We start from the raw sequence: 14,208 nt of genomic DNA, 5'->3' as shown, positions 1-14,208 counted from the left end.
CAGCTGGGAGGATTCCGGAGTATTGAGTCCATGCGTCAGCCTACTCGGGCTGCTGTTGAGATGGTCAAGTATGTGGTGTCTGCTACGCAAAGAAATATGCGTTCAGGGATGAGTTCTGCACTCAGGCTATCACTTTCATGGGCAGAGGTGAGCTACACTGGATTTTTCTTTGGATTGTGAGATTGCATATTGCCTGGTCAGGGTCAATCCGAGAGGTACTATCTCACATCCTTAGAGGCTGGTCTCCTTGCAACAGAATCGAGCAGGATTTCTCCAATCGCATGTCCCTTTGCTTGGCGTCGCCGTGACTTGACATACTGGCTTTACTCAGGGCTTGAATAGAAACATGTTCAAAGTCCATACCCAGCCTCCCCACTACCGATGCTTTGTCACACTGGTCTACCTTTTGTCACTCCGGATCTGCTGACATGTATTCCTGATGCAAAACCTTCTCTCTGTCTATTTTCTTTGTCCTTCCTGTCTGTGTTGGTTGGTCGAGTGCTCGAGCGTCTGCATGAGCACGGTCCAGGCTGCGGGCTCATGTGGCATCTGAAACAGCGGCAGCAGGGAGTTAAGGCTAATCTTGATCTTTAGTCAAGACATGGCCTCGGTGTCAAAAGCAACACTCCCTAGGTTCGGTGAGATGATTGAGCGGATAATCTGCCTTCACGCACCCTCTTTTCCTCATGAGCAAGTCTCGAACCTCGAACCTCGAACCTCGAACCTCGAGATGGTCCAGACAATCTAGGCCTTCTTCCTCTGACTGGACGCTTGGACGCTTCTTCACCGTGCCCCCAAATTCACGGACCCCAGCGAGGCTCGAGGTCTATCTTCTGACTCGGACATCAGCCTCGGTCAACCCCATGTCCAACATGCTAGGCTCGTACTCACCCAGTCAGATGATAGTATCGCAGCAATCGACACGACGTTTATCTAATGGGAGATTCAACACACTCACATGGCAAACTATATTACCGTGCAAGCACTGGGATTGGCCCGACGAGGCTGCCCGGATGACACGTCACGTCCCTACCGGGGAAAAGGTTGAGCCGGGATGGATGGATATACCATTTGTCCACATGTTCTCATATAGGACGGCCGCCAGCCCTGGCATACGATATATCTATCCCCTTGAATGACACCTCCAGGTTCTGGGCGATGCACACAGATTCTGTATGACATGCACGATGCTGAACCTGGTCCTTCGTCTCGTCGCCATCGCAGCCTGTGTCTTTGGGGTCGCGATATGTGCACGCATCAGTGGAGAGGTCTTGAGAGATGACCGAGGCGGCAGCACCATCATCACGACATATATCGACCCTGCGACAGGGCCAGGAGACATCGAAAGAGAAAACCCTAAAGTGACTGCGTCAGAGCAAGAGATGCCGGGAGTCGTCGCCATCACCACCTCGCCTGCCTGGCCACATTTCGACTGGAAAAGCAAAAGCCCATTCCTCACCCGCTTCGTCGGCGTCTTCTTCAGAATCAAGCTGCCAACCAATTTCCTTTAACTGGTCACGATCGCACGCACAGTCTACGAAAGAGTCAGGCTCGCCTACCAGAGCAATCACTTTTCCATTTTCATCTTCACATCCCCCATGGAAGATGGTTGGCAACTAGAGTGAACGAGTGTGTCCGTCTGCTTGAATGATGTATGGTTTCTTTTTTGGAAACGAAATTCATGGACCAGGACAGGATTGGGGTATGGGACGGATGCAACCTAATAAACCTAACCTCTCCTTCCGTTCTCGAAGCCTGGAAAATATCCAACGAAGGAGATTACTGGGGCCATGTGCGGATCCACTTACTTGATCATTTACTCGTTCGAGATATTTACTGCAACCCTTGTTCCGTCTTCGGTCAGTCAACCACTCGCCCGACCAATTTATGTCGGCGAGGACAAAACATGCCAGAAGAAAACCAAGATAAACTGGAAATCCCGATATGGATATATGCCATTGGGCGGCTTTACACCACTCTAGTGGAAGGAAGCAGGAAAGCGAAAAGGCCATGCGCTGAGGATTCATTGATCGATCAGTCCTCTACTCGTACTTGTTGTGCACAGCCTCGTTGGCAACACATATCATATAGGTGATAGATAGGGGCACCAGGGGTAGATAGATACATTACCTACTCACGCAGAGCCTAATCATTGATCCCTTTGTTCATGCTCATGGGAATAGGTTTCTATCGCTACCAGCCAGGCCAGGTTGCCATCCCGCCGTCCCTCCGTCCCTCCCTCTCTCCTCGTATAGGTACCAACTTCATCTTGCAAAGAAACGTTACCTCCGCCCCTCGAAAAGACAATCAGGTACAAGGCCGTACGTAGTGAACTCTCTGATCAAAAGTGTTATATCGATCAAAAATCTCAATCAAATCTCCATCCGCCCTTCAAAAGGAAAGAAGAAAAAAAGATCCGCTTGCTAAAACGCTCAACACCCGTATGGCAAAATACAAGGGGAATTATATACAACAGTGAATACAGAAAGACCAAATCCTAGAAGACCCATTACTGCTTCTCAGCGTCCAAAAGAAAAAAATCGTGCGTAAACAGGATGATCCCACCCAGCTTGATAACTTGAAATAGAGAAAATCATAGTTCTTTTCGTTTGCAAAGATGATGCGCCATGTTATCCAGAGACAACAAAAGCCCCGTTTTATTGAGTTCAGTCATCATTGACAAAAACTGGCATCCATTCCTGCCCAGGGTACGCTGTAGCACTCATTGGAATCTCTTCTTCCGATTCATACCCCTCGGCCTTGGAGCCCGGCAATTCTGCAATTATTCCGGGGGTGGTCTTGTCTCTTGCACTAGAACGGCGTGCTTCCCGGGGCGATGTTGGATCTCGGGATCCCTCCAGAATTGACACGTTGCGTTCGAGGCCCTGGCTCGTGTTGGTGTTGATCTGCTCAGGGTGGCTGCTGGAGTCGACGCTGACGGGCGTGTCGCTCCTCGTTGTTGCACCTTCGATCCGTTCGCGAAGAAGCTGCTTCTTGCGTCGATCGTTTCCATCATCATCGAGCCCAGGAACCGTGATTGCAAAGGGCCTTTCTTGGTCATCGTCTGGACGCGCGATGCCACCAACAGGACTGATCTTCTTGGAGCTGAATGTACCTAACATGTCGTTGACGCCGATATTTGGAGTGCCTCGTGGTTGGCCGGAGTCCAGGTCATCAGAGCCGGGGCGGCCAAGTCGTGGTGAGCGTGATCGTTTGTGGAGGTCAATGACATGCGTACGAGGGTCCTGTCGGATTGAAGGCGTAGGCTGTCCCAAACCAGCGGATGTAGGCCCGCCTGTGGTTGTTATCGTACTGGCTGGGTTTGTATTCGGGGGCGGCGTCGAAGCGAAGGACACCGGTCTCGAGTAGCCCTGTGCCGGGGCAGTAGCGGGCGCGTAATACTGACTACGGTTGCCGCCACTTGTGTCAATGCGAAGATCGGATGGTCGACTTTGATTCAGGTTCATGTATGGATACGTATTGGATGGATACAGTCCCGCTGCTTGCTGTTGACCTGGTGGCAGTGACTGGGGAGGTTGTCCCGGGTATGGATAACTGCTGCGGTCTGAATGATGTTGGTACGGAGTGGTCACATTTGAATACTGAGATGGTTGAGATTGCGTTTGGCTTGCTGGATATGCAGACTGAGAGTATTGTAGATGCCCAGGGTCTTGGGGGAAGTAACCTCCAGGCCCCATGGGATACCGGCCATAAGGGGTGTGCGCGGAATACGGCTCTGGAGATGTGACCCGGTGGTTCTGCGCCGAATATGGTTCAGGTGATATAACACGTTGAGCAGGAACATGATGTCCCTGTGTCTGTGAAGGAGTAGGTACTGTTGCAGCCCGTGTGTTGCTGCTGCTCTTGAAGAGGCTGCCTCCAAACCCTGAGAACCTCTTCTTCTTTCCCTCTGTTCCTCTCTCACCCGTCTCTGGGGTAGGCGCTCGTAGGACATCCTTAGATAGCCGTCTTGCAGAGTGAGACTGAATGCTGGGCGAGCCAAGTTGTCCAAGCTGGTCCTGACGACCGTAACTGCCACTTCTCTCTGATGACATACTGTCATTACGGTGCAGGAAGCTACCACGCTTCTCCTTCTGTACGATTTCTGCGCTGTCAAGTGCAGCGCCGACTCTCCCTTGTTTCTGGAGCTTCGAACGCGACTGGGAGCCAACGCCGAAGAGCTTCCCAAGCATACTCTTCTTTCTCTCTGTCTGCGGACCCTGTGATGCTGGCTGTGAAGACACCGATTGTGCAGCAGGAGTGGGTAGTGGATTAATTGATTGACGATGTTGCTGCACTGACCGACCGTAGGGATAATTCACAGGTTCTCCGGACTTCAGATCATATTCCACATGAGCAACAGACCCAGACTTGTAAGAAGACTCATCCCGGTATCCCGGGCGATTCGGGCCTTCCATTGACATGTTTGAGCTGGTACCAGGATGAGGCTGCGGTGGAATCTGGCTAGGATATTGCTGAGATCTGCGCGCACTGGTTGGTGGCTGTCCGCTAGCTGGTACTGGAGTGTTGCCCCGGCCGCTTGTGGGGGCAGAGACTTGGTTAGCTAATGAATATCTTTGCCCATACGGACCTGGTATGCGATATTGTTCTTCCATGGGCGGCTGGTGTTGATGCATGGCGGCCATTTGATGCTGCTCTTTTCGCTGGCGCAAACGATCAAGCTCTTCTTGGGGCCGCCTTGCACTAGGCAAGGGGTTCTCAATAGGATACGTTTGGGCACGATCCATTTGGGGCTGCCCTGGTACCATCGCACGTAATGCTGGGTCACTGCCGACATTTGGTTCAGCGATGAAAGGCCTAGAATATGATCGCGAATGTCTTTGCCCTGGGTCGTTTGCCTGATCCGAAGGCTCTTCAACACTGACTTGCGACATCTCCTTGCTAAACCCTCCCGCACTGCTTCGACCTAGACTTATCGGGCTCATCGGCTGAGATGGAACCCTACTGAGATCTTGCTCATGTATCTGCTCTGACTGATGGATGGCGCCAATACCTTCAATGCCAGCAAATGAGAAGGGCCGATGGTGGCCAAGCGGGTAGTTCTCGCGGTCTTGCTCATGCTGCGACGCGAACTTCTGGGTCGGTGGTTCAGCAGTAGAGTGTGGCCCTATAGTCGCAACAGCTGGCTTCAAATCCTGTACGTCGGAACGCTCTTGTGTTGATGGAGGAAGACCTGTTGCCATCGGAGGCTCTGTTTGGCCTTCCTTGGTGTCGAAGGATGGTCGAATGTTCGCCACCACAGCCACAGCTGTGGGAGCGCGCTGTTCAGGCTGGGGTATCCGCTCTTCGTGCGCAGCAGGCATTGGATGAGCTGGTAGGTCGTCCGCAGGTGATAGAGACACACTCCTCCTGCCATGTTGACGGTCGGCACTAATGGTAGGACTGGGATCTGCACTGGATACGTCGGAGATGACAGACCGTCGCCGGTGCTGTGGAACTTGCAGGCTCCGGTCGCTGGAGTGGGCATCGGATGCTGACCCGTCGTGATGCTCCGTAAGAGATTTTGGAGCAGCGAGAGTATTTGGCGATAAGCCACGAGAGTCAATAGGACTGACCTGAAGTTGAGCAGCAGGGATTTCCCTCCGGCTATTGCTTCGTTCCACTGGTGACTCGTCCGTAGGTCTGGTTAACTGGCTGATAGAACGGCTAGGCAAGCCATCATCCTCGTTATGCCCTTGCTCGCTATCCAGGGCTGAGACCGCCGGACTAGGAGCAAGTACAGGAGCGACGGGAGTAGCAGAAGATACGCTGCCACTGGCAGATAATACTCTGACGTGCTCCAATCGTGCCGAGTTGATAGCCTGACTTTCATGTGCCGCGGAAGAAGCTGTTGTTTCTGGTTGTAGCATCTGGTCCAGATCACTGGTTCGTGACCTCTTGAGCTCGGGGTTTGAGAACCAATCAATGGGAGAGGCTGGCGTGATGTTCAATGGAATTTGCGGTGGACCATCAAGGGATGTGGAATCTCGTGGCTGGGAAGGGGAGGCAAGATCTTCTCGTTCGTCTGGATGAAGTCCAGTAGATTTTCGTCGCTCGACCAGTGTCCCCTAAAATCAAACGTCAATCAAGGGCTCGCTAAGGAAAGGCAGGCATATTGAAATCGTGGTTTCCATTCATTACTATTTGAAGGTGCCCAAAGGAAAACGCTGTGAAGATGTTCGGGCCAGGTTCTGGGATCCCTGAAAGCATATATTCCCACATAGCATTGATGCATTTCCTTCGTCGCAAAGAGATGATATTACAGGCGAGGCAAGGAAAGGGGGAAGATCAACGGACTACCTTTTCGCCGGAGCTCGCGTGTCGCATCTTCTCTTTTCCCTTAGCAAACAGGCCTTTAGCGGCGGTACCCGCCTTGCCACCGAATCGTCCAGCAGCTGCCATTAGCTTCTTCCCGTCCTCTTGCATGTGTCCAGCTGATTGTGTCAGCATTCGTCGGGGCGACGGTTTGTGTGCAGTAGGGCTCTCAGCCGTGTCTAATGATAGCCGTCCATTCGTAGCAAACAGCTCCAAATTTTCCGGCGTCTTCATCGACAACAACCAATTTCCCAGCTGTTCATCTGGTGTGGCATAGTATTGCCTACTTTCATTGAATGCCTTAATACGTTCTGCCGGTGAACTGAGATTCATGATTGTGCGGAAAGTTGGTAGCCCATCAGGAGGAGGTTGTGGTGACTGGGGCACTAGTGGTGAATGGGGTACCTCTGTAGCGGTCGCGGGAAACGGAGGACCATGCACTGGTTCGAAAGGCTGATCTGAAGACAGAGATGTTTGCCTCGCTATCGGTTGATTGACTTCGACGCTTCTCTGAACGTTGTCAATTGAGCTAGGCACGAGTGGGGTGTGAGCTGTGATCGTGTCTGGAGAGCTTGTAGAAGGCGGGCTCATTTGTTTTGGTGTTGACGCAGACGGCGGTTGTGAGCTGCTTGTCTCCCAGGAGAACCGTTGTTGGAGGAATGGTTTACCCGCTGTTGGTAAGTTCTGTTCGACGGATGTCTCTGTTTGGGCGGCACCTGGCGTATCTATGTTAAGGCTCGGGGGTGTAGCCGCTCCCAATGATGTAGCGGAAGGCTGTGGCGGCAGCTTCTTGGATTCAGTCAATGGTTGACCAGCTTTGGACAAATGTCCATCGTTGCTCGGGATGGTTGCCTGTGCTGATTGGGGGGTGATGACTTGCAGAGGAGCTAGTTTCTTAGACACAGCTTCTGCATCTATGTCATTTTTAGAGGGAGCTGTGTCAGGCAGGTTCCTTTGGACTGCCGTTTGCTCCTCCAGGTTTGACGATTTTGGAGTTAGACTTCTGACGATTTCCTGTTGTAGTCGCTCATTGTCACTCTCAGTGGGAGTCTCATCTGGCACTGAAACATTGGGGATAGGTGGCCGAGGGCTCGAGATTTCAATCAAACGACTTGTGCGCAGCGGGGCTGGCATGTAGTCAACGTCCGAGCGAGAGTCTCCGGCCCCAGCAGACGCGTGAGTCGATGGGGCTGAGCTCGACACAGATGAAGCCCGAACTAGGCTGGTTGCTGGTCCAGAATTTGTTCGTACCACCAGATCCTTTTCTTGCTGCTCAGCTATTTGCTCGTTGTCCTGACTCTCCGGCGCTGGCGCCGGAAGAGAAGTCATTACCGCTTCCGCAGCCTCCTCGCTGGATGAGCTGGATGCGTCCCATTCGTTGTCATTTTCTTCTGTCGACGATTCATCGGAATGTTGCACTTGTTCACTCAGGCGGTGACCAGCTAACGCCCCAGCTAAAGCACTCCCAGCGGATGCCGCTGCTGCGAAAGCTTTTTGTGTTACACCATCGCCACCTGAAGTGATATTTGTAGGTGCACGGGCAGTAGGTATGCTCTCAGTGCTCTCGACCCGTCTCTGGGTAAATGGGTGTTCAGGTGATAGAACATTCCTCTGGCTTTGAAAAGGTGTGTTTGTGTCAGGAGTGGCTGAACCTGTCGATGAGGCATATGATTGCCATCCTCCAGGGATCGAGGGACGAAAACTCTCTAGACGCGTCTGGGGTCCAGGGCGTCCTTGATCCTCACTTGACGGGGGGGGTTGGGTATTTGGGATGTCAAGGATAGATCGGACTGGGCTTGATTCTGGCTTGTCTGTAGCATCACGCACTTCGGTTGTTGGTGATGTTTTCGGGCTGGACGGAGGAGGACTGCCTGCGCCTGCAGAGGCCGCCTCTGGTTTGGGCTCCGCGGGGAGTGGTTTGTCCACCAAACCCAAACCACGAGCTGGTCCTTCTGGGACAGGTCGTTTGGTCTCATCGTCCACAAGTGAGCCAGATTGTGGATGCTGGTGTTCCTGAGGTCCAATTTCTTGAGGCTTCTTTGCAGGACTGTTATCTCGACTCGGAGGATTTACGTCTCGTCGAAAGCCCGAAAGAATAGGGGGTGGCGAAGAAAGCATTTCTTCCTGGATTGGCTGCACCTCCCCAGGCCTCAACGTAATGGTTGACGTCGGACGAGACTCTGATTGCGCCGGCTCTTCAGGAATGGCGGCCTGCACAGTCTGAATAACGGAGGAAGTCGGTATTGGATCAAGTTTGCGACTTATGATAGGACTAATGTCAGTCGTTGAGGCACTGTTTGAACGATCAACAGTTCCTGACGTAGAGGTGGGAGAAAAGGGCGGGTGATCCTCGCTCTGATCGAAGGCCTGCTGGACAACTGATCTGTACCCAAGGGTTGGCTGGTGCTGCAACCCTTGGTTTTTGGGTCGAATGCCATCGTCACCGGACACGGCTCCCTGTGGTAATACATCGCCAGAGGGCTTCGACGTCTCAGACTTGGGTTCTGATACCGACTTTCCCAGTGCTGCAAGGTCCACGTCAAATCCAGATGTTCTGTGGACGAGGGGGAGCCCGAAAGCTTCCTTCGCATCAGGTAAACGATGATCTGTCTCCCGAACACCATCGTTGATTGATACATTACTAGAGATGGTTGAGGCGGAAACTGGATCCGGACGATCAGAGTAGACAGAAGACGCAGTAGTATCCTGCCTCGATACCCCCACGGTTTCCTTCTCAGTCTCAATCTTAGTCTCCTTTGTTGTTTGGCTGTCATCGCTTGATAGCTTGAGTAAATTATCAAACCCATACTCGCTCTTACGCTCCGGGACGGTGTCCAAGGTTGGCTTCAGACGACGGGCAGAATCGTGATCATCCGTTGCCAGCTGCATAGCGCCTGTGGGTTCCTTTGGATCTGAGGAAGTCGAGCGACCACCAACAGAACCTTCTCTGGCTGGGTTTGACACTGAATCGATGCTTGGACGGGATGACTCTTGCGATTTGCGAATTTTCTCCATCTCCTCAGGCATACGCTTATAGATATCGGATGGTCGGATGAATACTGGTGGGGGACGATCGTCGATTGCAGTGGTACTGCCAAGTCCTGGAGAGGAAGAAGGCACGGGAGACTCGCTCTGTTGTGAGAAATCTGGCTGAGGAGGCTGTTGGCTTAAGCTTACTTTGCGCGGAGGGAATTGTCGGTGGGATGCATTGGAAGAACGACTATCCGGCCTCATGGGACTTTCGCGACGCTGATACACGTCGCTAAGAGGAGACCGACTACCGAACCCAGGGGAACCTTGCTGGGGGAAGCCTCCTGGGGCTGAGAAGGGCACATCCTCGTATGCCGGATGTTGTCTCCCTCTCGAGCCTGGTCGGAAACCACCTGGAGGCATAGGAGGCTGTCCCTGGGTGTTGAGGCGAAGAGGACCATGCATCGCATAGTTTGAGGCAGAAGGGTCATCGTCGTGTTGCGGCTCCGGAAAAGGCGAACGTTGGGTTGTGGGGTACGCCGATTCAAAGCCAACAGAAGAAGAGACATATCGTCTTTCATCGCCCCGATCAAACGAAGGCCTCTGGCCTGCTCGAGGAGGGGAGGGACTGGTAAAGCTTCGGTTGGCAGGAGGAATGCCAGGTTGAGGAGCCCAACCTGGATGTCGAGGATTAGGCGCAGACACGGGTTCTGGCTCATCATATTCTTCATCATCTCCCCAATCAGAGCCCTCATAATTAACCTGTCGGAGATCTTTCCATTTCTTCGAGATCGCTCTTCCCACGTTGGTCTTGTATTTCCCGGTACCATACGGATTGGAGGTCGCCATTTGAGGATGAGGATCCGTCTCGGTTGGTCTTGTTCAAAACGGGGAGGAAAGGAAGGTGGGTATCGTCAAGGTACGTTGTAACACATCTCGCAAGCAATTCAACCACAGCGTCTGGATCCGCTCTCCCAAAGGCTGCAGAAGATGTCAACGTTGTAGCAGTATTATGAACGAAGGGATACTCGTCGCACGCGACAGGCGGAGACGATAGATTATTTGCGCGAAATTGGCTGGAGACTGGAGCAAATGGTCGACTGAAAAAGTCGGGTGCTCAGAGCATATCCGAAGAAGAGGATATGAAAGAGATATGAATGGAGTATTAGGCCAGCCGCGCAATGCTGGGAGAGATGGTGGGCAAGAACTTGCGTTGCTCTCCTCACTCTGCCCTATGAATGGACCACGAGGTTGTAGATTTGATTGGCAGAAGCGAACAAGGAGTGTTCAACCTTGCGTCACCCTGAGAACAGACTGCGCCACACTTCTATACGAATCGATTGATGGATTGATAGATGTTAACCACACAATGAGGGCGTGTGTATCTTTCAGAGATCATGAGTTTTGGTTGTTGGGCTTGAAGCAGCAAATTGGACGCGTGTTGCAAGTTTCATGCAGTGCCGCATCATAATACATCATGTGCTCGTGAAATTGTTCTCCGCTTCCTCGCTTTGCGTGCAACACGATACCCACTTCAATAATAACGAACGTTGTTTGATCCGAACCTGTGGCTGAAGTGAGGCTGTTGTGGCGTTGGTTCATCTAGCGGCAAAGCCACCTGGACGTTTCCGGCTGCGGTCTCTTGATGAGGACTGCGAGTTCAATCATCTCTCATTTCAATCTTCTTGTACATGCTAAGTTAAGAATTTGCCTGGTCGCAATACCCTCAGGGCCCGTGTAAAACTATTCCTCCTTCTGCAACTTTCCCACCATTTTCATGTCATAGACAACGGACCTAGAATGAGATCACTGCCATCCATCCACCCTCTCATAATCGCTGCACTGTTCAACTTGTGAACACTGGGTTCCGCGACATTCTCTTTCTTACATGTCATAACCCGATATCGCACATAGATTACCATGGTTTCCACGAGCATCCAAGACCGGACGAGCGAGTTCCGCACAATCCTAGCGCAGGCACAGAAGCGGCAAACCGCCAACAAGGGTGGACCTCAACGACAGTCCCTCCTGAACGATGCGCAAAAAAAAGAAGCAAATGGAGCCGCCAATGGTCCATCAAGGGGCTCCAGGTCAGAATTTGCTCGCAATGCAGCCCAGATAGGGAGAGGAATCACCGCCACAATGGGAAAATTAGAGAGACTGGCGCAGCGTACGTTGGGAAAGCGGTGTTCGGTAGAGCGACCTGCTGACAAGAGACAGTGGCTAAGAGAAAGGCAATCTTCGATGATCGGCCTGTCGAAATCGCGGAGCTCACATATGTTATCAAGCAAGACCTGGCTGGTCTCAATGCACAGATATCCGCTCTGCAACAACTCACTCAGTCACAGCACCCGACCGCTTCCCTGCCCAAATCGGCGGATCAGGAGGGGCAGCACAACAAAAACGTTGTGCTAATGTTACAAAACAAGGTCACGGATGTCGCCGCGAATTTTAAAGACGTCTTAGAAGTGCGCACCAAAAATATCCAGGCCTCGAGGTCGAGGACCGAGAACTTTGTGTCGTCAGTGTCGGCAAGATCGCAACCCCATCTGGATGACTCGAGGTCGCAGTCGCCGCTCTATCAGGGTCCAACGAGTCGGCAAAAAACTCCTCAGGCCTCGTCAAATGACCTTCTGACCCTTGAACCTTCGAATACTTCGACCTTGATGAGAAATACTCCTCAGTCCGACCACCAACTGTTATTAATGGAGGAGGCCCAGCCGACAAATACATATATTCAGGAGCGTGGGCAAGCCATCGAAGCCATTGAAAGGACGATAAACGAATTGGGTAGCATTTTCGGTCAACTTGCAACAATGGTGTCTGAGCAGGGCGAGATGTTACAACGAATAGATGCAAACACCGAGGATGTAGTCGACAACGTTCAGGGTGCACAAAGAGAGCTGCTGAAATATTGGAACCGGGTACAGGGCAATAGATGGTTGGTTGCTAAGATGTTCGGTGTTCTCATGGTGAGTTCGAAAATCCGCTTTGAGTGTCTTCAAGTCAATGCTAACAATGTTTAGATATTCTTCCTACTTTGGGTGCTAATATCGGGTTGAATGAGTGGCGGCAATGCTATTTGTTAGCTGGTTTCCAAGCATATGCGGAGTTTCAGGACTAAATAATGGTAGCCTTACCACAGGAACAGTGCGTGGTAATGAGCGATTGTGTATATATTTGGAAGTTTTACATCGTCCTATCTGAACCGCCAGATTCGACAGAGGACGATACTTTTGGTCAACATCGAGAAGACTAAAATTCCATGGTACTCAAAGTAGGTCTGGAGATTATAGCCGTAGTAACTTATGCAATAGCGCTGCATCAGTGACACTGTAGACAGTAAAAAAAAAGAGGATATTAGTGAAAAGCAGTGCCAACTAGTGTTGATACTGGATGTCCTTGAATGTCGATGGGAAATGAAGTGCAACTGAAAATGGACAGCAGTTCGACATCCGCAAGGGTGGTTGTCATAAGGGCTGAAGCCAGCAAATGTATGTATTCATCTCAGTGTTGTTGTCAGAAAAAGCGAATTGGTGGGCTTCGCGCTATTTGTTTCAGTGATGGGTATCGCTCTCGTCCATGGTCAATCAACTTTTCCAAGTCCACTTCCGTTCGTAACTGGTATTTACAATGAGTCGTCGCCGTACTCTTTTCTCTCTGTTCCCTCTCTTTTCTCGAATTGAATCATCGGGAGTTGATGGAGAACTGGTTCCGTCGTGGGTGAATGAAAGGCGGATATCGTGATCGTGCCCATGCTGTCGATGTCATGTGAGGTGAATCTGTGCGAATGATGCTTCCGATGCCCATAAAGAGTCTGTCGAGCCATTTGGTTAGAGACCATCTTTACAGAGAACGGCGTCAATACACACCCGAACATAGAGCCTGAACCCAGCATATATTTCCCCAAGGTCCTCATTACACCAGCCTGACCTGCGCCGTATTGAAATATCGTCACGGTACCTGACAGCACAGTTAGTGTGAAACCGTAGGACTGGCGCGCTGATCGCGACGGACCGTAGATGAAGCCCATGATCCCTCCAACGGCTGCGAATCAGTCAGTCTTTCGGTCACTTCTCCTCTGTCTTGTTGTTGCCATTGTTTGACTAACTTCCGCCCATCAACATTCCCATTTTCACTGCGGGCGACATTAGCTTCCGTGCGAACAAGAGACAGTGGCGCGACAGCACATACTTTTATCAATCCACGACGGCCCACGCCGCTGCGCAGAAGGAGGCATTGGAGGCATCTTGCCGTTGTTGTTTCCCTTGTCCTTTCAGTTCTTGCACGAAGCAGTGGCTACTCGACGAAGAGCAAATTGGAGAAAGTAAGGTGAGGGTGCAGGTGCAGAAGGTGTGACGATGAGAAGCCCCCATCTTTGCCAATCGGGCCTGGAAGAATTGCCGCCGACCACTGTTGAGGCACGTGATTTGACTTAGCCGTTGGTTTGGGAGACTTTCCACAAGTTCCAAAGCGTCAATCTGAACTGCTAAAGAACCACGAGTCGCATCCTCGTGAACATCAAAAGAGACACTAAACAGACACCAGTCGCCTACAAACAACCACCTGATGGCAGCCGCATTCCTTTGACATACTGTCACGCTTTTCCAATTTCAATTTCGATTCTTTCTTGAACTGCCGGAGCTCAGTCGTCAGCCCAAGTTATTCGGTCAGACCCCTCGCTATCCGGTCCTCTGCACGCGAGCAGCCATTTTCCATCCCGAACTCTGTCTAGATCCCCTGTACGTCCTCGACGCAGTTGACATGGTCCTCTCTTTGCAACGACTTGCCTGAACGTCGTGGCAGAGGCATGTTGGTTGACACAGTATCCCCCTCACAGATTTGATCATCCTGCCGATCGTAAGAGATCCGACACATGAAGGCCAGGTCCAACGACGAATCCCTATTTCCTTCCGCTCCTGT

General features: G+C 51.7%; 3 protein-coding genes across 3 annotated transcripts; 2 read left to right on the top strand and 1 right to left on the bottom strand.

Annotated features, from left to right (window-relative positions):
• Positions 1-1,187: 1,187 nt before the first annotated feature.
• On the top strand, positions 1,188-1,511 carry AYO21_06469 (hypothetical protein; the record flags this gene model as incomplete). Its single annotated transcript, XM_022656429.1, has 1 exon — positions 1,188-1,511. The coding sequence occupies one exon, from the start codon at positions 1,188-1,190 to the stop codon at positions 1,509-1,511; it is 324 nt and encodes a 107-aa protein (XP_022511217.1).
• Positions 1,512-2,666: 1,155 nt separating this feature from the next.
• AYO21_06468 (hypothetical protein) lies at positions 2,667-10,134 on the bottom strand (the record flags this gene model as incomplete). Its single annotated transcript, XM_022656428.1, has 2 exons — positions 2,667-6,068; positions 6,301-10,134. 2 exons carry the CDS (start codon positions 10,132-10,134, stop codon positions 2,667-2,669), a joined length of 7,236 nt encoding a protein of 2,411 aa, XP_022511216.1.
• Positions 10,135-11,205: 1,071 nt separating this feature from the next.
• AYO21_06467 (hypothetical protein) lies at positions 11,206-12,311 on the top strand (the record flags this gene model as incomplete). Its single annotated transcript, XM_022656427.1, has 2 exons — positions 11,206-11,455; positions 11,506-12,311. 2 exons carry the CDS (start codon positions 11,206-11,208, stop codon positions 12,309-12,311), a joined length of 1,056 nt encoding a protein of 351 aa, XP_022511215.1.
• Positions 12,312-14,208: the final 1,897 nt, after the last annotated feature.

This window comes from Fonsecaea monophora, assembly GCF_001642475.1.
Source record: "Fonsecaea monophora strain CBS 269.37 chromosome Unknown Scaff45, whole genome shotgun sequence".
NCBI lineage: Eukaryota > Fungi > Ascomycota > Eurotiomycetes > Chaetothyriales > Herpotrichiellaceae > Fonsecaea > Fonsecaea monophora.
Note: the sequence above shows the minus strand (reverse complement) of the source record. Positions and strands in the feature narration are given on the sequence as shown.